The sequence below is a fragment of the Diorhabda sublineata genome, chromosome 6 (assembly GCF_026230105.1).
Source record: "Diorhabda sublineata isolate icDioSubl1.1 chromosome 6, icDioSubl1.1, whole genome shotgun sequence".
Classification (NCBI taxonomy): domain Eukaryota; kingdom Metazoa; phylum Arthropoda; class Insecta; order Coleoptera; family Chrysomelidae; genus Diorhabda; species Diorhabda sublineata.
Genome location: NC_079479.1, coordinates 12,915,161 through 12,939,696, shown reverse-complemented (window position 1 = coordinate 12,939,696; position 24,536 = coordinate 12,915,161). Strand labels below are relative to the sequence as shown.

The 24,536-nt window shown below is 32.0% G+C and overlaps 2 protein-coding genes across 3 annotated transcripts in view; one reads left to right on the top strand and one right to left on the bottom strand.

Moving 5' to 3' along the window:
• The first annotated feature begins 131 nt into the window (after positions 1 to 131).
• LOC130444865 (charged multivesicular body protein 4b) lies at positions 132 to 3,127 on the top strand. The gene is made up of 4 exons (XM_056780186.1): positions 132 to 405; positions 610 to 787; positions 846 to 1,096; positions 2,613 to 3,127. Exons 1-4 carry the CDS (start codon positions 225 to 227, stop codon positions 2,663 to 2,665), a joined length of 663 nt encoding a protein of 220 aa, XP_056636164.1. The 5' UTR covers positions 132 to 224; the 3' UTR covers positions 2,666 to 3,127.
• Positions 3,128 to 3,597: 470 nt separating this feature from the next.
• The window catches only part of LOC130444864 (protein gustavus), a 28,383-nt gene continuing 7,444 nt past the window's right edge, over positions 3,598 to 24,536 (bottom strand). For both annotated transcript variants that reach the window (XM_056780185.1, XM_056780184.1), the window contains exons 2-5: positions 11,054 to 11,327; positions 10,568 to 10,913; positions 9,928 to 10,188; positions 3,598 to 8,347 (exon numbers count right to left, since the gene is read on the bottom strand). In XM_056780185.1, the coding sequence (XP_056636163.1) occupies positions 8,208 to 8,347; positions 9,928 to 10,188; positions 10,568 to 10,913; positions 11,054 to 11,149 (843 nt within the window). In that variant the 5' untranslated portion in view covers positions 11,150 to 11,327 and the 3' untranslated portion in view covers positions 3,598 to 8,207. The remainder of the gene's footprint in view (positions 8,348 to 9,927; positions 10,189 to 10,567; positions 10,914 to 11,053; positions 11,328 to 24,536) is intronic.

Sequence of the window (24,536 nt, the reverse complement as noted above, 5' to 3'; positions counted from 1 at the left end):
ATAAATAAAAATGATAATAAAGATAAAATAATTATTATAATAATTAAAAAATATAACTAGAAAATTTTCGATATTAAAAATTAATCGATTACGCCCGATAAAGTTGGTACTTATACGTGTGACCTCATACGTCAGTTAAATGTCAAATTTGTCTATTTTCACTGGTGACTAATTTTAGAGGGTCGGTGGTTTATTTCTTATTTTGTTACTATTTAAAATCGAATATGAGCTTTTTCGGAAAACTTTTCGGTGGCAAAAAAGAAGATGTTGCTCCAACACCAGGAGAAGCTATTCAAAAACTTCGAGAAACCGAGGAGATGCTAATAAAAAAACAGGACTTTTTGGAGAAGAAGATAGAGGAATACACTTTAATTGCGAAAAAAAATGCTTCAAAAAATAAACGAGGTACGTATATTAATTTTTATTAATTATTGATCATACATATAAATCAAGTAGATATTTATAGACATTAATTAAAAATAATTATTCAAGGATAGTCCTGTCTAAGATAGAAGTTTTGTTATATTTAATCAATTTTTTTCATTTTCTTTTAATGTGTAATGACTTTAAGATGAAATCGAAATAAAAAATAATGTTATTCCTTGTTAGTCGCGCTTCAAGCTCTTAAAAAGAAGAAAAGATTGGAAAAAAACCAATTGCAAATAGATGGAACTCTCACGACGATTGAAATGCAAAGGGAAGCTCTCGAGGGAGCAAGTACAAACACTGCTGTATTAGATTCTATGAAAAATGCAGCAGATGCATTGAAGAAAGCTCACAAAAACTTGTAAGTTTTTGTTAACTTGATATTTGAATATTTCAGATAATTGTTATTGAATTTTTAGAAACGTGGATGATGTTCATGATATTATGGATGATATAGCTGAACAACACGACATCGCCAACGAAATTACTAACGCTATTAGTAATCCTGTAGGATTCTCGGATGATTTAGATGAAGACGAATTAGAAGCTGAATTAGAACAATTGGAACAAGAAGGACTAGAAGAAAATCTACTGAAAGTACCGGGGCCTGCTGAACTTCCTTCTGTGCCAGCCGAAGCAGTCTCTAATAAACCAATCAAACCGGCAGCTAGTCAGTATTATTTTACTCATTTACATACAATTTGATACAAAACAAAAGTTTTATTTAATTATTTGTGGAGTTCAATTACAAAAAAATGGTTCATTGACTTTAGTACATTGACATTGAGGTCAATAATTTTGAGGATAAATTTGTTTGGATTCTAATGGTTGCTGATTATCATAATGATTGTGCTGGAAGGGAGAAAAAATTATTAACACGTCTACTAACAATGCAAATTTTAGAATTTCATTTAATCAGATTATGATGCTACAAACACTAATTTCACAAATTATTCAGTAGTTGGCAGTTAATTAATTAATATTTTTGTTATTTTATTGAAGCAGGTTGAATCATTGTAAACATTCGAAATCTTCTGTATTGTGTCTTATTGGTGCGAAAATAAAGGTACTTTGGGGTGTATTTGGTCAAAATAGTTCGTTTTTTCTATTCAGTGTGTTGGTATTTTCGAAAATACTGTTTAAAAATCACACAGGTTAAAATCTGGTCGATATTAGATCCTTATTCCACGAGGTATCTCTCAAAGGATGAATCTTTGGTAGAAATAATTAAAAGTGGTATTGTCAAGAAAGGGGGAGAAAATTGGGGGTTAGTCTGAAATTATGGTAAATAATGCTCTTTTACTGTATATAATCAATGGAAACAGTCCGTTGGTCTATTAAATAACTCGATGTCTTCTAAAAGATTGTTTAAAAATCTCATAGATTGAGATCTGGTCGGTATTTGGCTCTCAATTCAAGAAGTATCCCTCTATGGATGAATCTATGGTAGAAATCATTGAAAATTGCCCTAAAAAGTTGAATAATCAATAAATGGAGCAAAAAATGGGTTTTATGGTAAATATAGTTCTTCTGGATTAAGATCCGGTTGATAATAGGCTCATATTTTAAGAAGTGTCCTTCAAAAGATGAATATATGATAGAAGAAAATACACATGGACCCCTAAAAGTTGAATTACCAAAAAAGGTAGAAAACATGGATAGTAAAGCCTAAAATTACTGTGAATACGATTCTTTTTGTGCATATTATCAATAAAAACAATCCGTTAATTGAACAAGTGAGTTGATGTCTTCAGGAAGACAAGAGACTGATTAAGATCAGGCTGATAGTAGGCTCATATTTCAAGAGATGTATCTTAAAACATGAATATATGATAGGAAAAATTGAAAGGGGCCGTTAAATCGAGAAAGGGCGTTATAAATGGAAATTAAAGTTTGAAATTATGGTAATTACGTCTCTTTCGGTGCATATAATTCAATGAGATGTTGTCTGCCAAAAGATTGTTTTAAATCACAGAGATTAAGATCTTGTTGATTATAGGTTTATATTTGAGATTTTTGTCAAATGAAAAGGTGGCGTGTAAAAAGTTAAGTTATTCAAAGGTCATTGGTTACGTATAGTTGAAAAAATTTATTATTCTAAAGATGTTGTTGCCTTTAAGGAAAAAATATAAATGTTTATATATATAAATGTTTAGTTTCTTTAAGTTATATAATTTATTTTGCAGAAAAAGTGGAAGATGACGACGACATGAAGGAATTGGAAGCTTGGGCGTCGTAAAATTAACGAACAAAAGTGTTTGTTTCAGCAACCCAACCACTGTAATTGAGATATATAAAAAAATGTTTGTATTTCTTTGAGTAATAACAGCTAAAAAAATATGTCATATTATAGATCAAGCTTTACCGATAAAAAAGGCATAGATTAGCGAAAAAATAAAAAATATTCAGGAGAACGTTGACTTTTTTAAAATATATTTAAATTGATAGTTTTAACATTGTGGTTTAAAAATTTCGAATCTTTAAAAAATTTTCGATTCTCCATTAAATAGAATCTGAACAAATTTTCGAAATTGTGTATATATATATAATCACGCTATTATTATGAATTAACTATTTTTTTTTGGAGATTTTAAAAGCACCTTAAAATTATTTTTGTACCATAAAACTTTTTATTATCATTATTTTATCTATTGTAATTAAATAAAGGATCATTGAGGTATTAAAATAATACTAAATTTTATTTTTTATTATTCTAATGGCGAATTCCAACTTTTCCTTAAAAATCGTTAAAGTCTATTCACGCGATACTTCTTTATTCGTACTGTAAAAACACCGCGTCTCATTTCGTTTTGGAATTAATCAATCTTTTTAGAAAAAAATGTGCGCTTGAAAAAAAAAAGGAATTTGGGAAAGGGGGTTTGATAATTATTAATTATTTGAGAAAAACCGAAAATGAAATCTGAAACGTGTTTTCGAATCTATGGAAAAAATATACTGAAAATAAGACTCATAAGGAAAAATCGTTCTTCGACCATAAAAACACGTATTTAGACAAGATTTCCAACTTTTTCTTATAAGACGTTGAGGTCGTTTCACGCGATACGGTTTTATTTATACGATAAAAAAATCGACTGCTCCAAGTCGTAGATTCGTTTATGGAAATACAGGTAGGAAAATTCTTCGTATGTAAAGGTGAAATAAAACGAGGAATTATAAGAAAAGTGTTTAATTTGTGTATTTATATATATATATATTTATTGAACATTCTCGAAAACTTAAAACAAATTTGTACAGATAAGAACTGTCCAATTGAATACATATTTCGTTTACAAAAAGAAATCTCTTTGGAATCTATAATTTTAACAGAGGAAGTCACACGATAAGTACCAGACTAACTTTAAAAAAAAATTTGACTACTTATAGTACGATCTCGATTTGTTTTGGTTATATTTATATATTCATGTCTGCCCTACTTTATACTTAAATAGGCGAGCTCCCAATTACATAAATACAGACTCCCACTGTATACAAACGAATTCAGGAATTTTTTTTATAGTAAATTATCAAAATTACGAATTAAATGAACTTTTTTATTAAAATTAGAATTTTTTAGCGCCTAAATTACCTTTTATGGTGGCAATTATTCTGACCTATACATTTTGTTATCATAAACTGTAGGGCATTATATATGGCGGTTTTGGGGTGAAAAAAAATTTAAAAGGGTCGTTAAAACAACCTTCGATTATATAGGATTTTTGTTTTTCTTTTGATTTAAGCACAAGAAAAATCGCGTTTTGGGGTGTTTTTTTATTGAATTTTTAAATAATAACAATTTGTTAAAATTTTTCAGAAAATTTATTTTCGTTTGATACATTTTCGTGCATTTAAAATACAATAAATATATTCTACTGCCTACTGGGAAGATCCAAAAATATTCTTTTGGCTTAAAAATAAATTTTCGCGATATAAATATGACATGAAGCCAATTTTTCGTTAATGGAATTTCGACAAAAGTCTCTTTCACTTTTAATAGCTACACATCATTTCAATAGGACGTTCGATTAAATAAAAAAAACGACTAAAAGAGTTGTCTAAGTCCTTTTTCATGCTAATATTTTACAAAAAATGGCGTCTCAAGTATTTTTTTTGTCGTTATTATCTCACATGTTGTACTTAATGGTGTACCTGTGTCTCTATAAAAATATTCAATGAGTTATGTCGGGCATTTTTAAAAAAAATTTAAAAAATAATCTAATGTTTCAAAATAAATTTTATAGAAAAATTTTCTAATATTTAAAGATTATAATACCACTTTTCACATTGTTATATTGATTGGAATGTTGATAACTTTGTGGGAATGGCAAAAACTTTGGAAAATTTTTGAATTATAAACCAAAACTTGCCTTCATCAACAAAATTATTAATAAATAAAAACGAATATTCGATTATAAATAGATTTTCGAAAAAAAATTTCAAATGTTTCAAAATAAATTTTATGGAAAAATTTTCTCATATTTGAAGATTATAATACCGCTTTTGACATGATTATATCGTTTATAATGTTTATGACCTTGTAGGAAATTGAAAAATTTCGGAAAGTTTTTGGATTATAAACATAAATACACTCTTCGTATAAAAAATATTTTGTCACACACAGACATAACCCATCTAGTTTAAATACATATTCATATATAAAAAAAGGAACAAATTTCGAACTCTTAAAAATCTAATTAATCAAAATAATTTCAAACATATAATCAGACGTTTTCAAAATTCTTCTTCTCATTTTCCCGAATTCGTTTTTCATTTTTTTAGGGGGACGGGGGCGTTAAGGAGGGGGGGGGGTGAGCGAAAACGTAGTCCTTAAACTTACCAATAAAAAACACATTAAAAAATGCAATAATATAATACGTACATTGGATTTAAATCACTTTCGTTTTTATTTTTTTTGTTGTCGATGAAAAAAACAAAATTCACTAAAAACCAGTAGAAAAAAAATTTCTTTTTCCACCCAGTATTGATACCAAAAGTTCACTCAAGTCTTTCACAATCAACTACCATCACATCACAGAGCAATAATTGCAAATTCAAAAGACTAGGAGTCTTTTCTTCGTCTACTTTATGGTACAAGTTTTATTTTATTCTATGTTTTTTTTGTTTGTTTTATTTGTTTTTTTTTATTTGTTAAAATTACTGTCAGTCCGAACTGGAAAAATTTCTTTTTAGACCGAGCGATAAAGTCTTTATCATGGGACATGGAAGATTCGATATACATGAAATACCAATGGAATTTTGGTTATAACATATGGAAAAGAGCAAATAATTTTTTTTCACTCTGCAAATATTTTTTTTATATTTTTATATGTATACTTAATATTTTTTGCGGAAAAAAAAATAATTTCGATATAAAGTTAATAAAAGAACTAGAAAATTAAGAGGATTAAATAAAAACAACACGAATACAAAATACGAATATTGAAAAAGAAAAATATTTTCGACTTTCTAAAATCTAATTTAGTTTTCAAAAATTTGGAAGAGAAACGTGCTCAAACAATAAAAATCAACAAACACGTACTCAAAGTTTCGAAAATATTTTCAGTCTTTAAAAATGGAAAAATAAACGCCTAAATATTTGAAAAATTGTCAAACAATAAAAATTAAAAGTGCTCAAACATTAAAATACGCGTTAAAGTATGAAAAAATTGGTAAGAACTGATGGAACATTAAAAAATAGATAAACATGTTCTCAAACATTGGAAAATGTTTAGACTAGTGCTCATTGGAAAATTGGTGCTGAAGCCATGAAAATGGATGAACAAGTGCTCAGACATTGAAAAATTTGTGCTGAAGTTGTAAAAAGTAGATGAACATGTGCTCAAACATTAAAAAATGGATCAACAAGTGCTCAAACATTAGAAAATAGATGGACAAAAGTTCCAACATTGAAAAATTGGTGCTCACACATTAAAATATGCGTCAACAAGTGCTCAAAACTTAGAAAAGTGATCAACAAGTGCTCAAACATTGGAAAATTGGTGCTGAAGTTGTAAAAAGTGGATGAGCATGTGCTCAAACATTGGAAAATTGGTGCTGAAGCATTGAAAAAGGATGAACAAGTACTCGAACCTTAGAAAATGGATCAACAATTGCTCAAACGTTAGAAAATTGGTGCGGAAACATTGAAAATGGATAAACATGTGTTCAAACATTACATAATAGATAGATAAGTGCTCAAATATTGAAAAATTTATTGAAGTATTGAAAAATGAATGAACAAGGATTCAATCATTGGAAAATAGATAAAAAAGTGCTCAAGCATTGGAAAAAATGGAAGATTAACTTTTCAAGAGCATCGAAAATGGAAGAATATTTGCTCAAACATTGAAAAATGGAAGCACACATGCTCAAATTTGAAAAATGGAGTAACGCGTCACGAATCGTTAGTCATTTTTTATTTAAAAGTATTTGGAAGTGGAAAATTGTGTCCTTAGGCTTTCATACATTGAAAAAATGGAAGGATATTTGTTCAAACATTAAAAAATAGAAGGATATTCATTCAAATATTGTAGAAACGGATGAAAATGTGCTGAAACATTGAACAAATGGAGTTATTAAACGTTATTGAAAATGGAAAAATACTTGGTTAAATATTGGAAATGGAATCTGAGAATATAATGCTCGCACATTGGAAAACGAATGAGCGACTGCTCAAACATTGAAAAATAGATGAACAAATGCTCAAACATTGAAAAATTGGATTGCAACTACTCAAACATTGAAAAATACGTTTGAAAATATCATGAGGCGCGTTGAAAACGAAAGAGTTCCTGCTCAAACATTGAAAGATGGACGAAAACGTGCTCAAACATCGAGAAACTGCTTTAGCATTGAAATAAGGATGAACATTAGTTCAAATTTGTTCGAACTTGAAAAATTGCAATGAGGCAAGTTGACAATGGAAGAGTTTTTGCTCAAACATGGAAAATTGAACGAAAACGCAGTCAAACATCCAAAAATGTAAGAGCAACTGCTGAAATATTATAAAGTTGAAAGAACAAATGCAAAAGCATCAAAAAATGAATGAAAACGTGCTCAGACATTGCAAGAAGGAAAAGCAGTTATTCAAACATTGAAAAACAGATGAAAGCGTGCTCAAATATTACCAAATTGGATTGCAATCGAATAACAAGCATTGAAAATGAAAAAGAACTTGCTCAAACATTGAAAATCTGTCGAAAACGTGCTCAAACGTCCAAAAAATAAAAAGCAATTGCTCAAACATTGAAAAATAGACGAAAACTGGCCCAAACATTAAAAATATGGAAGAACAACTTTGTAAACAACAAGCAACATTGAAAACATGGATGAAATCGTGCTTAAACAATCAAGAAAACAATGACAACTGCTCAAAGATCGAAAAATGGTTAAGCATGTGCTCGACTATTCAAAAACTAAAGAACAATTTTAGAAGCGCATCGAAAAATATTTAAACATGTGCTCAAACATCAAAAAAATTATCAAGACGCATTAAAAATGGACGAGTATTTGCTCAAACATTGAAAACGGAACAATTTCAGCCGGAAGAAATAAAAATAAAGAAAAAAAAATGTTTCTAATGACATATAAAACAAATTTCGGGAAAAAAAAAAATTGTTCGCTCTCCAGAACAAATCGATGATTTTCCATCGATATTTCACGAATCCGAGTAAAGTGTTGGGGAAGGAGGGGGGATTAAATAATATTTGCTCGATCTATTCGTAAGAATCGTCTACAACACAGTTACATTTAGAACAATACACTTCACTAGAACCATCCTGATATTATCTGCGATCTCTATACAAGAGGTACGTCTGTAAGGCTTGCGGCAACTGCAAATTCATCACTCTCTCTTCCAGATGCTGTTTACCGAGACGTTGTCTTATTACTCGTCGACACAGATCCATTAAAGGCAAAGGTTCCGCTGAAATGACAAAAAAAACATGATATTTAACACGCAAACTGCCGCAATTCAATAATCTACGTCGTCGTCCATATTTGTTATGGGATTGTGGTAAATCAAACACCAAAATTTATGATTTTTAACATATATGTTCAAATTAGTCGATTGAAAATTGTGTTTTTGTTTTAAATTATCAAACATTAAAAAATTCAAGACTAACTTCGTTAATTATGAATAATGGTATATCACGTCCGAATTAGAAGAATAAGAATTGAAAAATGGATGGAGACGTGCTCGAACATTGAAAAATCGGAGAGAAACTGCTCAAGCACTGACATGTGGATGAACATTTGTACGAGTATCAAAGAATGGTAGACTAACTTCCGAACATTGAATAATGGCGTTGTTACCCGCTTTGAAATTACAAGAGTAAGCATTAGAAAATGGATGAATAAGTGCTCAAACATCAAAAAATTGGAGGAGGAAGGTTGAAAAATGGATGAATGTGTGCTCAAATATTGAAAAATTGGGGAAAACGGCTTAAGAATTGAAAAATTGATGAATAAGTGCTCAAACTTCGAAAAATTGAGGAAAAAACGACTTAAGCATTCAAAAAATGGATGAATAAATGCTCAAACATCAAAAAATTGGAGAAAACTGGCTGTAGGATTGAAAAATGGATGAATATCTGCTGAAACATCGCAAAATTAAAAAAGAACGTCTGAAGCATTGGAAAATGGACTAATATGTGCTCGAACATCGAAAATTTGAAGAAAAATGGTTGAGGCATTGAAAAATTGATGAATATGTGCTCAAACAACGAAAAATTGGAGAAGAACGGGTGAAAAATGGATGAATGTGTGCTCAAACATTAAAAAATGAGGGGAAACGGCTTAAGCATTGAAAAATTGATGAATATGTGTTCAAACATCGAAAAATTGGTAGGAAACTGGTCAAGCATTGAAATATGGATGAAGACTCGCTCATATGCTGAAACATTACAAAATGGAATAAAAAAATGAACATTGAAAAATGCATGTAGACATGTTCAAACATAAAAAAAATGAAACAACAATCGCAGATACATAAAAAAATGTATGAAATCGGAGGGAACTGTTCAAACATCGAAATATTGATGAACATTCGTTCAAACCTAAAAAAAATGGAAGAAACTTTGAATAATGATGGAAAACGCGTTGAAATGTTGAAATTACAAGATTAAGAGTTATATTATAAGTCGTCGATATTGATCCATTAGAAGTTAAGAAAATAATATTTAACACGTAAAATGCCGCAATTCATCAATATACATATAAACGTTACAGTTGTGGGGTTATGGCAAATCAAACGCCAAAATTTACGATTTTTAATATACATTTTGAGCTTTTGCAATTCTTATGTATTCATCATCAGGGAATTTATCAATTGAGAATCGGATCGTCAATAATTTTTAAATATATAAAATTCAAAATGACAAAATCCCTTAAATAAAACGTTCTGAAAACCATCTCGAGAATTCACGGTCAAATAGGTGCCAAAAAAAATTTTTTTCGCTACAAATAAGCAATTTTACTATTTAATTGTAAAAAAACAATACTTACGATCTAATCCTCCGATATATCTCATGCTAATCTCACAATGACCCCAAACGGCACTGACGATCGGATACAATTTTCTTCCTTTCAATCCACGAAACGCTACGCCCAAATATTGACCGTCAACCACGAAACTCAAAGTACCTTCGTCCATATCCAATACGACTAAAAATTTATCCGGTACTATGAACGTTTCGTCGGGTTTTAATAATGCCGGATAAGTTACCCCGGGGCAGTTCTTCGAATCATGATACAATTTATTACGTCCTAGATGAACAAAAAAATACGTTACACGGGTATCAGTATAAGAAAAAAACGTTTTTTTCAGTCCAGAACTTCAGTTTCGACAAGATTAGAAACAATTACATGATTATTGGTACATCCTGTATTAAAAAAATCGTTTTTTTTTTGTATCTAAAACTTCAGTTTTGACAGAATTAGAAACAATTATTTGAAAATTGGTACATTCTGTATAATAAAAATCGTTTTACAAGTAATTTAAACAAAAATGCAATAAAAAAAGTTACAAAAGATTTTTTTCATAAAAACTAAAAATTCGAAAGGAGAAAATTCAATAAAATTCGAGTCAAAATAAAGTCACCAAAATCATAGTCAAAAGCTATATATTAATCAATGAATTACGTACCTAAATCCCATCCCCACGAAGTGTCCGTACTACCAACTAGACTTTGATATCCTACAGAATGAAGGGGAGCTTCGGCGGTGGCAACGCCTACGACGGCGTGCGTACCCCGTTGCCTCGTCGACCAACAAACCTCCCAACAGTGCATCCCTTTCGTCAAACCCACTTTGCCTCTTATACAATCGGTACTTTGGGCTACTGGGTGTCTGTGAAACGTGAGTCTATCGTCCTCTTTAACGAATATATTGAGAGAACGATCGTCCTGATTCCAACTGTATTTCAATTGGGTTTCTCGCATCGCCGGCGGCATGTCCAACAACATATCGAGTCTAGGGGGACGCGCAAAATCCTATCAAATAGAAAAATTACAAAATTTCCAATATACCCATAGATAAATACGCGATTTATCGAAAAATGGGATGCGGAAAAACACTATTCAAATAAATAATAAGGATAAAGGACAAGATTATAATTGAATATATACGTTACCTGCGCCAATTCTCTCGGAATGACGGGTTTGTATGGCGCCGCAGTATCTCTATTGACAGCTTTAACTCCTCCTGATACCTTCTGGCCCATGCTCATTCCACGAGCCCGTCGGCGGGCCGTTTTACACGGCACCAAGGCCGCTTTGTATACACGTCTCACTTCGCAAACCCGTCCTACACCACCGCCTCCAGTGCCCCCACCTCCGCCAGTACTTACGATACCGCCTCCTGATAAATGCCTCAGCACGCTACTACCACGGCTACCGCTCTTGTATCTGTGACAAAATGAAAATTATCAAATTTTTTGTCTGCCTCATTTGTGGAATACGTCGTGGTATGATTTTGGGAGTTTGTAGAAGGAAATTTGGGGGATGGATAATTTGTTAGGCTCTTCATCTTGTTCTTTGGGATAGTTGAGCTCAATTCCTTTAGTACTTTTCTCTGTTCAACCATTCCAAGTTCTTCTATATCTCGATTGACTTCTCGTAGCAATTCTTCGGATGTCCACTTCTTCTTTTTCCTCCTTCTCCTCACTTCAGAGCGATACTCACTAAGATCTGAACGTTTTCAGGCTTTTAAAACACTACGGAAATTGAGATATTCGAACACCATACAGAAATCACCTTTTATGTCGCATTCATACATCGTTGCCAGGCTTGTAAAACATTGGGGAAATTGTGAAAATAGATAATAGCGAGGTTATATGTCTAGATTGATAACAAATACGTCATTGATGACGTAAATAAATGTTGTATGTTTAAAAAATCATCATCAAGAATCGAACCTTTAGATTCAGATTTACTAAGTAAACGATTATGAAAAAATAACGATAACAAACATAATTTTTTTATTATTTCAAATTAACCTGAATACGTCCCTGTCTTGTAGTAAGACAACCGAATAAAAAACGTCAAAAACGGAAAAATAATTTAATTACACATTTCCCCGTGTACCAACTCGGTGGAATGCGAAAGGAGAAATTTCTTTAGGGTAAGAAACCCTGTAGTCGATAAAAATATATATCCGAAAAGATCCGAATTATGAAACAATAAAACAAATAACTTATAATACGATAAATCATTTAAATTTAATCAAAATAATTACTTACACTTTATATAGATACATTTGAGGCACTAAAAAATCTTGCTGACTATTAACGACGTCCAATCTGTCAGTTTAATTATTCTCAATATAAAATAGTAACGATGGTAACGTAAAAAGATAAAACTATCAAAAATTTTCAAAATTGTTAAAATAAAAACTGATAAAGATCCGTTAAGAATTCTGTAAATAAAATAACGTTACAGCTTTGATTCAAGGTTAATACATCGCTTGGGAATTTATTTTTCAAAAATAACATCGACCAAATGTAAATCGTCGCCATTTCGTAACGGAAATTTTATTTTAATCGTATCAGGGAAGTCGGTGTGTTAGCGAAAATCTATAGAAGTTAAATATGGACACCTGGAGGCCAATTTATATCTCCCGGAGATCAATTTTCCAAAAGAAAAACTCCACGAACTTATGGTAGAAATCTTATAAACTTATAATTGATCGCGTTGAAATCGCAGCCATTTAGAGGTCTCCGATGTTTGCCTTTCGGATTGGTTGCAGTCTAGTAGTAATTTTGCTTATTGACGCGCCCAATAAGCAAAATTACTTTTGGTTTATTCATTGTTGATTTGGTATCTTCAAACGAATATTACAGAATTTTCAACAGTTGCCGAAATTTCGTTTTAATCAACGGTTAGATCACCAGTTGTCCGAAAACTTGCAGATCAGTGTTCATTTCAATTTCTCGGTGAAATTCCAAGGAAAGAGCAAAAACCGGAGTGATTCGTTGCCAGATTGAGACCACGGAATTTCTATGGGAAATGACCAGCTCCTTAATCGTTATATTAATCGATGGAATTTCTCCAAATAACCATTCCATTATTCAATCTCTAGAACTACTAATGTGTTATCAAAAGTAGTTTCCGATAAGATACAGCTTCGAGGTAAAGTGCTAGGGTAAATCTGACAACAGTGCCTTGTACCCCACGTGGTAACTGTTAGAGATGGGAGTGTTATTCGCCGTTTCCGTCAAGTGTAAGGTTCCTGGTGCAATCGATGGTTATTATAATTATTTATCTACGAGTTGTAAACGAAAACTACGTTGAATAATCTTATTATAACGAAAATAACATAAAATTTTGATGCAACTAAAGAAAAATTTCTTTCTATTACATTTAAGTTTTGGTATAAATGAATCCACGTGATGTTAGTACGGGGGATTATAAACGATTTTCACTAAATATACGTACAATTCACACTAAGAATTGGGCGGAACTCACCGGTGAAAAAATCACTTTTTTTTACATTTTTTCATAGTTCGACGAGATATTTTCGATACCCGGACCCAGCGGTGCAATTTTCCTACCGATTAAAAGAAAATACTGACATTTATTAAATCGTATAATGTCACACTAATCGTTTACTGCGTTTCTACAAGGTTTTTTCTTTATTAGTATTTTTCTCGATTAGTAGATTCATCTCCTATTGAAATAAACGACCTCAACCTTATTATAAACAGACATTCACGGTGTTGTCGGCTACAAGTTTTTTTTAATTTCTATCCAGGTAGGCAAGGTACATTCAAGGGCAAATATTCAGGCCAACGTTACCTTTATAAAATTTTACCTCTATTAGATGTTTGTTACTGAAAAATTTACGCAAAAGCGGAAATTTATTACACTGAAAAAAAGTTATAATGAAATTACCGAGCCTTTTCATAGGGAAACTACGTAAAATTATAAACCGTAATCGTACTAATTTTAGAAAGTGTAATTAATATCCTTTAAGGACCTTTTTTGGTTCGGCAGGTAAAAAAAATCCTAATTTAGATTATCCAAGATATCCTTTTTGTATTTGGAAAATCTACTAAAAAAATGTAATCTAAACATATATTTTTAATGATAAGTATTCTTTTAACTTGCTGCCATCTATTGAGAAATCCACCGACTACGAAATTCCAAGTAGATGATATTCATCGTCAAATCACGTGGTATTTATTAGGAACATTCTTGATAAGGGACGAAATTAACTAATTTCAGTCATATTTCATTACCGATGACTTGAATCAAAAACCAGGCACAAAATTCAATGAAAACACGATGTCGTCTTAATTTGATGTTGTTTTTCATCGAAATTTAGGTGCCAAAAATGTAGAAATAGGAGGATTCAAAGCTCAAGCTGCCCCCGCTTCGAATTCACCTTTCTCATACCAAAATATTCATCCACTTCATATTATTGTAGTCTTCATTTTCTTCTCGTTTAAATCACTTCCAAACGGTTGATTTTTTCGTAATCAAACTTTTTTTTAACCATCAAAAGTTGCTTCAATTAATAAATAATAATAAGACAATCGTCAAAATTATACACGTGTTTTTTGAAGGTTAGGTCTAACTGAAAATTATACGGATTTAAAACAAGTAGCGCCATCTACGTGTCAATCAAAGTATAACGTATTGCCATTTTTTTTGGCGTGGAAATGTATTAAAAACATTGAAAATTTCTTCGGCGTTTACGAAATCGATTCGATAGGGAATGTCCGAGTAGGGTCGGTAAAACATCGAGAAAGAGACACTAGAATATACCCTTTATAGACCAGATTTATCACCATGTGATTACTACATGTTTGGACTACTGGAAGAAGCCCTTTCGGAGGTCAAAACTCTTCGATGCCGGTATCGGATATCTTTCGAAATGGTGATAAAAAACAGTAAATTTGTAAATTTTTGTATATATTTTCGATAATGAATAAACGTGTTATATTTGAAACGCTCTCGGTATTTTTCTGATGTGATTTTTCTATCTTTTCGTATTTTTATTATAATATAAAAATAAAGATGTGGCAACACTTCCATATATTCCAAATCAAAATAATTTTTTTTTATGAAAAAGATTATTTTTTTTTCTTTCAGGTAAGTCCTCATTTTCTAAGGATTGGTAAGTTCGTATTCTTATATTCCAAAAAAAAGTTTGATTATATTCACATGGATTTAAGTATCTCACGTATTATGAAGCACAGTGATCGAATTTTTTAGCGTTTGTAGCCAAATATTGAATGTAACCACGTGGATTTAAGTATCTCACGTATTTTGAACCACAGAGATCGAATTTTTTAGCGTTTGTAGCCAAATATTGAATGTATGTCCGTGGATTTAAGTATCTCACGTATTTTGAAGCACAGAGATCGAATTTTTTAGCGTTTGTAGCTAAATATTGAATGTATGCACGTGGATTTAAGTATCTCACGTATTTTGAGGCACAGAGATCGAATTTTTTAGCGTTTTTAGCCAAATATTTGATGTAAGCACGTGGATTTAAGTATCTCACGTATTTTGAAGCACAGAGATCGAATTTTTTAGCGTTTGTAGCCAAATATTGAATGTATGCACGTGGATTTAAGTATCTCACGTATTTTGAGGCACAGAGATCGAATTTTTTAGCGTTTTTAGCCAAATATTTGATGTAAGCACGTGGATTTAAGTATCTCACGTATTTTGAAGCACAGAGATCGAATTTTTTAGCGTTTGCAGCCAAATATTGAATGTATGCACGTGGATTTAAGTATCTCACGTATTTTGAAGCACAGAGATCGAATTTTTTAGCGTTTGTAGCTAAATATTGAATGTATGCACGTGGATTTAAGTATCTCACGTATTTTGAGGCACAGAGATCGAATTTTTTAGCGTTTTTAGCCAAATATTGAATGTATGCACGTGGATTTAAGTATCTCACGTATTTTGAGGCACAGAGATCGAATTTTTTAGCGTTTTTAGCCAAATATTGGATGTAAGCACGTGGATTTAAGTATCTCACGTATTTTGAAGCACAGAGATCGAATTTTTTAGCGTTTGTAGCCAAATATTGAATGTATGCACGTGGATTTAAGTATCTCACGTATTTTGAAGCAGAGATCGAATTTTTTAGCGTTTGCAGCCAAATATTGAATGTATGCACGTGGATTTAATTATCTCACGTATTTTGAAGCACAGAGATCGAATTTTTTAGCGTTTGTAGCTAAATATTGAATGTATGCACGTGGATTTAAGTATCTCACGTATTTTGAGGCACAGAGATCGAATTTTTTAGCGTTTTTAGCCAAATATTTGATGTAAGCACGTGGATTTAAGTATCTTACGTATTTTGAAGCACAGAGATCGAATTTTTTAGCATTTGTAGCCAAATATTGAATGTATGCACGTGGATTTAAGTATCTCACGTATTTTGAGGCACAGAGATCGAATTTTTTAGCGTTTTTAGCCAAATATTTGATGTAAGCACGTGGATTTAAGTATCTCACGTATTTTGAAGCACAGAGATCGAATTTTTTAGCGTTTGCAGCCAAATATTGAATGTATGCACGTGGATTTCAGTATCTCACGTATTTTGAGGCACAGAGATCGAATTTTTTAGCGTTTTTAGCCAAATATTTGATGTAAGCACGTGGATTTAAGTATCTCACGTATTTTGAAGCACAGAGATCGAATTTTTTAGCGTTTGTAGCTAAATATTGAATGTATGCACGTGGATTTAAGTATCTCACGTATTTTGAGGCACAGAGATCAAATTTTTTAGCGTTTTTAGCCAAATATTTGATGTAAGCACGTGGATTTAAGTATCTCACGTATTTTGAAGCACAGAGATCGAATTTTTTAGCGTTTTTAGCCAAATATTTGATGTAAGCACGTGGATTTAAGTATCTCACGTATTTTGAAGCACAGTGATCGAATTTTTTAGCGTTTGTAGCCAAATATTGAATGTAACCACGTGGATTTAGGTATCTCACGTATTTTGAACCACAGAGATCGAATTTTTTAGCGTTTGTAGCCAAATATTGAATGTATGTCCGTGGATTTAAGTATCTCACGTATTTTGAAGCACAGAGATCGAATTTTTTAGCGTTTGTAGCGTTTGAATGTATGCACGTGGATTTAAGTATCTCACGTATTTTGAGGCACAGAGATCGAATTTTTTAGCGTTTTTAGCCAAATATTTGATGTAAGCACGTGGATTTAAGTATCTCACGTATTTTGAAGCACAGAGATCGAATTTTTTAGCGTTTTTAGCCAAATATTTGATGTAAGCACGTGGATTTAAGTATCTTACGTATTTTGAAGCACAGAGATCAAATTTTTTAGCGTTTGTAGCCAAATATTGAATGTATGCACGTGGATTTAAGTATCTCACGTATTTAGAGGCACAGAGATCGAATTTTTTAGCGTTTTTAGCCAAATATTTGATGTAAGCACGTGGATTCAAGTATCTCACGTATTTTGAAGCACAGAGATCGAATTTTTTAGCGTTTGCAGCCAAATATTGAATGTATGCACGTGGATTTAAGTATCTCACGTATTTTGAGGCACAGAGATCGAATTTTTTATCGTTTTTAGCCAAATATTTGATGTAAGCACGTGGATTTAAGTATCTCACGTATTTTGAAGCACAGAGATCGAATTTTTTAGCGTTTGTAGCTAAATATTGAATGTATGCACGTGGATTTAAGTATCTCACGTATTTTGAGGCACAGAGATCAAATTTTTTAGCGTTTTTTAGCCAAATATTTGATGTAAGCACGTGGATTTAAGTATCTCACGTATTTTTAAGCACAGAGATCGAATTTTTTAGCGTTTGTTGCCAAATATTGAATGTATGCACGTGGATTTAAGTATCTCACGTATTTTGAAGCACAGAGATCGAATTTTTTAGCGTTTGCAGCCAAATATTGAATGTATGCACGTGGATTTAAGTATCTCACGTTTTTTGAAGCACAGAGATCGAATTTTTTAGCGTTTGTAGCTAAATATTGAATGTATGCACGTGGATTTAAGTATCTCACGTATTTTGAGGCACAGAGATCGAATTTTTTAGCGTTTTTAGCCAAATATTTGATGTAAGCACGTGGATTTAAGTATCTCACGTATTTTGAAGCACAGAGATCGAATTTTTTAGCGTTTTTAGCCAAATATTTGATGTAAGCACGTGGATTTAAGTATCTTACGTATTTTGAAGCACAGAGATCGAATTTTTTAGCGTTTGTAGCCAAATATTGAATGTATGCACGTGGATTTAAGTATCTCACGTATTTTGAGGCACAGAGATCGAATTTTTTAGCGTTTTTAGCCAAATATTTGATGTAAGCACGTGGATTTAAGTATCTCACGTATTTTGAAGCACAGAGATCGAATTTTTTAGCGTTTGCAGCCAAATATTGAATGTATGCACGTGGATTTAAGTATCTCACGTATTTTGAGGCACAGAGATCGAATTTTTTATCGTTTTTAGCCAAATATTTGATGTAATCACGTGGATTTAAGTATCTCACGTATTTTGAAGCACAGAGATAGAATTTTTTAGCGTTTGTAGCTAAATATTGAATGTATGCACGTGGATTTAAGTATCTCACGTATTTTGAGGCACAGAGATCAAATTTTTTAGCGTTTTTAGCCAAATATTTGATGTAAGCACGTGGATTTAAGTATCTCACGTATTTTTAAGCACAGAGATCGAATTTTTTAGCGTTTGTTGCCAAATATTGAATGTATGCACGTGGATTTAAGTATCTCACGTATTTTGAAGCACAGAGATCGAATTTTTTAGCGTTTGCAGCCAAATATTGAATGTATGCACGTGGATTTAAGTATCTCACGTTTTTTGAAGCACAGAGATCGAATTTTTTAGCGTTTGTAGCTAAATATTGAATGTATGCACGTGGATTTAAGTATCTCACGTATTTTGAGGCACAGAGATCGAATTTTTTAGCGTTTTTAGCCAAATATTTGATGTAAGCACGTGGATTTAAGTATCTTACGTATTTTGAAGCACAGAGATCGAATTTTTTAGCGTTTGTAGCCAAATATTGAATGTATGCACGTGGATTTAAGTATCTCACGTATTTTGAAGCACAGAGATCGAATGTTTTAGCGTTTGCAGCCAAATATTGAATGTATGCACGTGGATTTAAGTATCTCACGTATTTTGAAGCACAGAGATCGAATTTTTTAGCGTTTGTAGCTAAATATTGAATGTATGCACGTGGATTTAAGTATCTCACGTATTTTGAAGCACAGAGATCGAATGTTTTAGCGTTTGCAGCCAAATATTGAATGTATGCACGTGGATTTAAGTATCTCACGTATTTTGAAGCACAGAGATCGAATTTTTTAGCGTTTGTAGCTAAATATTGAATGTATGCACGTGGATTTAAGTATCTCACGTATTTTGAGGCACAGAGATCAAATTTTTTAGCGTTTTTAGCCAAATATTTGATGTAAGCACGTGGATTTAAGTATCTCACGTATTTTGAAGCACAGAGATCGAATTTTTTAGCGTTTGTAGCCAAATATTGAATGTATGTCCGTGGATTTAAGTATCTCACGTATTTTGAAGCACAGAGATCGAATTTTTTAGCGTTTTTAGCCAAATATTAAATGTATGCACGTAGATTTAAGCATATCACGTATTTTGAACCACCGAGATCGAGTTTTTTAGCGTTTTTAGCTAAATATTGAATGTAAGCACGTGCATTTAAGTATCTCACGTATTTTGAAGCACAGAGATCCAATTTTTTAGCGTTTTTAGCCAAATATTTAATGTAAGCACGTGGATTTAAGTATCTCACGTATTTTGAAGCACAGAGATCGAATTTTTTAGCGTTTGTAGCCAAATATTGAATGTATGTCCGTGGATTTAAGTATCTCACGTATTTTGAAGCACAGAGATCGAATTTTTTAGCGTTTTTAGCCAAATATTTGATGTAAGCACGTGGATTTAAGTATCTCACGTATTTTGAAGCACAGAGATCGAATTTTTTAGCGTTTGTAGCCAAATATTGAATGTATGCACGTGGATTTAAGTATCTCACGTATTTTGAGGCACAGAGATCGAATTTTTTAGCGTTTGTAGCCAAATATTGAATGTATGCACGTGGATTTAAGTATCTCACGTATTTTGAGGCACAGAGATCGAATTTTTTAGCGTTTTTAGCCAAATATTTGATGTAAGCACGTGGATTTAAGTATCTTACGTATTTTGAAGCACAGAGATCGAATTTTTTAGCGTTTTTAGCCAAATATTTGATGTAAGCACGTGGATTTAAGTATCTCACGTATTTTGAAGCACAGAGATCGAATTTTTTAGCGTTTGTAGCCAAATATTGAATGTATGCACGTGGATTTAAGTATCTCACGTATTTTGAGGCACAGAGATCGAATTTTTTAGCGTTTTTAGCCAAATATTTGATGTAAGCACGTGGATTTAAGTATCTTACGTATTTTGAAGCACAGAGATCGAATTTTTTAGCATTTGTAGCCAAATATTGAATGTATGCACGTGGATTTAAGTATCTCACGTATTTTGAAGCACAGAGATCGAATTTTTTAGCGTTTTTAGCCAAATATTTGATGTAAGCACGTGGATTTAAGTATCTCACGTATTTTGAAACACAGAGATCGATTTTTTTAGCGTTTTTAGCCAAATATTGAATGTATGTCCGTGGATTTAAGTATCTCACGTATTTTGAAGCACAGAGATCGAATTTTTTAGCGTTTTTAGCCAAATATTGAATGTATGCACGTAGATTTAAGCATATCACGTATTTTGAACCACCGAGATCGAGTTTTTTAGCGTTTTTAGCTAAATATTGAATGTAAGCACGTGCATTTAAGTATGTCTCAATCTCACGATCTTGCAGTATCAGTTATCAGTAAATTTATGGTACAACAACCGATTTGGACGACCTTTACGAAATTCGTCCTGTAGCGAAGTGCGACCACGATTGAAATCGGAAAACCGGTGAAAATCGGTAGATGTTGCTTCATGACCAAAAGTCGAAGCAAATTAATCTGCATAATGCAGTTTGTTTAATCGAAAATTTATAGAAAATCATGACCAAGATGAATGTTTCAAGTTCAAATCGTATGACAACACGTTCACTATTAAAAATGTCAAAACTTTATGAAGGCAATGTCCAATTTGACATATTCGCATTACTTTTGCCATATCTCAAAACTTAAATAGCAAATGTTTTTTCTTTACCGTGTCTTTCCAAGATTTTCACGATACGTACCACCTCATAAATTAAATCATACATATTCCATTTCCCATTATTACATCAATATTATTTGTTTTGTTTTTATTCTCTCATTTATATTAATAATTATCCGTATAAAAGTAGTTGGTTTTTGTGGAGGTAACTAATTAGGTATATACCTCGGTAAAGTGCAAAATCCTCTGCATCGAACAAAGGAGTGAACGTTCAAATTGAAAGTTGAAGGTGAATCTAAAATAAGTTTAAAAGTGAGTAGAACGGTTCATGGTTAACTAAACCAGATTGTGTACGTCAAAGAAGGTACTATCTCTCTTCACAAGCGATGTTTTTTCTTTTTTCGAAACATCTGTTGAAAGACCAATTGTTCAATTTAATACTACGCAACTTTTTTCTTGTTACGAAAATACTACGAATACGAAAACTCAAAAAAAATGTGCATCAACATTAATTAATAGTTTCTGATATACGAGGGTCTTCTGAAATTAGTAAACACATCCCCCCTTTTTGTTTTATAAATTTGACATATTCGCCTCAGCTTCCCGCCAAGTCTTTTCGGAATAGTAATAAACCCGAGTGAATCAGATCAGGTGAATATGTGAACTGTCCAAATGACGGATTCATTATTTTGACTGTTATTTGAAATATAACTTCAATTGGACGACGTTTTGGATGGACAAAAACGTCAGATTTGACATATTCGTCTCAGCGTTACCATATTTCGAAACTTAAATAACACAACCCTCGTATAAATCGTCTGCGGTTCACCGTATTTCGCTTCGTTTTAGTCGAAATGCCGGTTTAATTAACAACGCACGTAAAAATATTTTTTTTTAAACCGCATTGTAGTAACGACGAGAAAGGCATCGTCTCTCGCTTTCTCACGTCGTCTGACTAGTACGAATACCTACAAGATGAATCAAATGTTTTTCTAATAAATAACCATCAGCAGATGGACGACTTTTGTCGTAAGGGAAAAAGGCAACGTCGTCCTTAAAAACTACCTGAGCTAAGATCGGTTGTTGAAGATTTTATGTTGTTTAAACGATTTCTAGAAGACCGCTTTAAATAATAATAAAGAAAATAAACTTCAAGTTTTCCATTTAGGTAAATTATAACAGTAACTAATAAAGATATTAGGAAGATCCAAAATTCAAAACGTCCTTCGTATCGTTTCGAATAATATTAGACTTAACCTTGACCTTTTGGTTTTTCATTTTAATATCTAATACTACGGAAAAATCAGATTAATTGAAATGTTTGTGGTAGGAATGTCCTTCACAGTCTATATAATCAAGGACAATTTTTCGCTCTCTTAATCTAAAATCGAATCTTCTAAAATAATTTTTAGAGGACCATCAGCTAATTTTCGTTTGAAGGAAAAGATGTTGGAGGTTATGTTAGGTTAGGTTAGACTTTACCAGAAGAACCCCATAATCTTCTTCTCGTGTATTGCCTTCTTAAAATATTTCTTTACAAAATTAGAAAGTCACTTTTCATTTTAATTGTTGAAATTCGAAATTCCTAATTTAGAAACATCATGATTTTAGGGCCGAAAATCAACGTTCTTCATTCTTATACACACGTTTCCTTCGAACCAACTAACCTGGCTAAATAAAAATGTTTCGACTGGTAATATTTGAACACGTGTTAACCCCAGGACAGCTAAAGAACAGCTGTTAAATATAAAGACAAACAAACACACTTAACGAGAAATATGTATAAATATTTTTACAGTACATCGCTGTGGGGATAAAAATTAAAAATTTTTCCAAACGCACAATTGAAAAGAATTTTATAATAAAAAACGAACAGAATATTCAGGAAATTTTCTCATACGACCCCTCGTTTCTGAATTATAAGCGATATCAGTTATAAACAAACAACTTGTTTATTTATGAGATTAAATTCTTTAAAAATTATCTTCACGTTAGGGAAAAGAGAATTCTGATCCATATTAGAGTGGCTTTGAGTGCTAAATGTACCCCCAAGAAGTTGACTGTTGACTGTTTACAACTACACTCTGAAACGCGTTTCGATAACTAAGTTATCGTCTTCAGAGATTTGATAGTAAACTGAGTCTCTGAAGACGATAACTTGGTTATCGAAACGCGTTCAAGACAATGTTCAGTACTAAACATTTTTTCTCACAACAACTCAATCGGTTTAAAATCGGACAAATTATTACTTTCAGTATATTTTTTCTTTCCAATTCTTTCAAAAAACTCTTTGCACACTTCGAGGAATTGTTAGGATCGTTGTCATGCTTGAAGAAAAATTTCAAATCTCAAACTTTGAATCATCATTGTATAAATTTTCTCATACGACTCCTCGTTTCTGAATTATAAGGTTTCAAAGTTATAAACAAACAACTTGTTTATCTATGATATAAAATTCTTCAAAAATTATCTCCACGTTAGGGAAAAAAATTTTTATCCATATTAGAGTGGTTTTGAGTGCTAAATGTACCCCCAAGAAGTTGACTGACTGTTTACACTACAATTACACTGTCTGAAACGCGTTTCGATAACCAAGTTACCGTCTTCAGAGAGTTGAAGGTAAACTGAGTCTCTGAAAACGAAACGCGCGCCAGCACTAGGTACAATTTTTTCGCGTTTCTTGGATAACTTCTTGTACAGTGGGCACTCCCAGGACCACGTCAATTTTGTGATTTTTTACGTACCATGGAGCATCTTCTAGTTGACGTTTTGGATCTTTGAATGATATTTTTATTAAATTTGGAAACGTAACCCCCACAGGTCCATACAGGCTTGTATATATGAACATTGTTTTCAGGGGAGACTTTGGATTTTTTCCTTATTAATCAAGTTATCTCTTTTTTTTGGGCGGTGACGTTTACTTCAATCCTCTATTTTTGTAGCTTGTTTTTTCAATTTTGTATGGCAGTCCTTAGTGTCATACTGTGTCAAAAGCTCATCCGATATAGTAGAAAACTACAGAGCATCGTACACCCCGTCTACAATAGTAAAAAATTCGGACTCATTAACTTTTGTTTGTCCTCCAGGATTTTTATTTTGCGTTTGCGTCGAAATATAAATTGATGGCAAGGGATTCAATCCTGCGAAGTGACGTCTTCAGTTATTTCACAAGTAGTATTTTAGGAAGTTGGGTTTTTGCCTTGTTTACCAATCAAAATGATTTGTGCAACTTTTTTATTGGCTTCCAAATGGAATTATCTGTTCTAGTTACCTTATAAACGCATTTTTCAAATTTTTAATCCCTTATTTTTACATTTTACATTTCTTTAATTAAAGAACAACTTCTTAGATACATAAAAACATGTTAAACAAAACAGAAGAGATATTTAGAAAAAAATTATTAATAAAAATAAAATATATGCTAAATAAAATGAATATTGACATTGTTAATCACC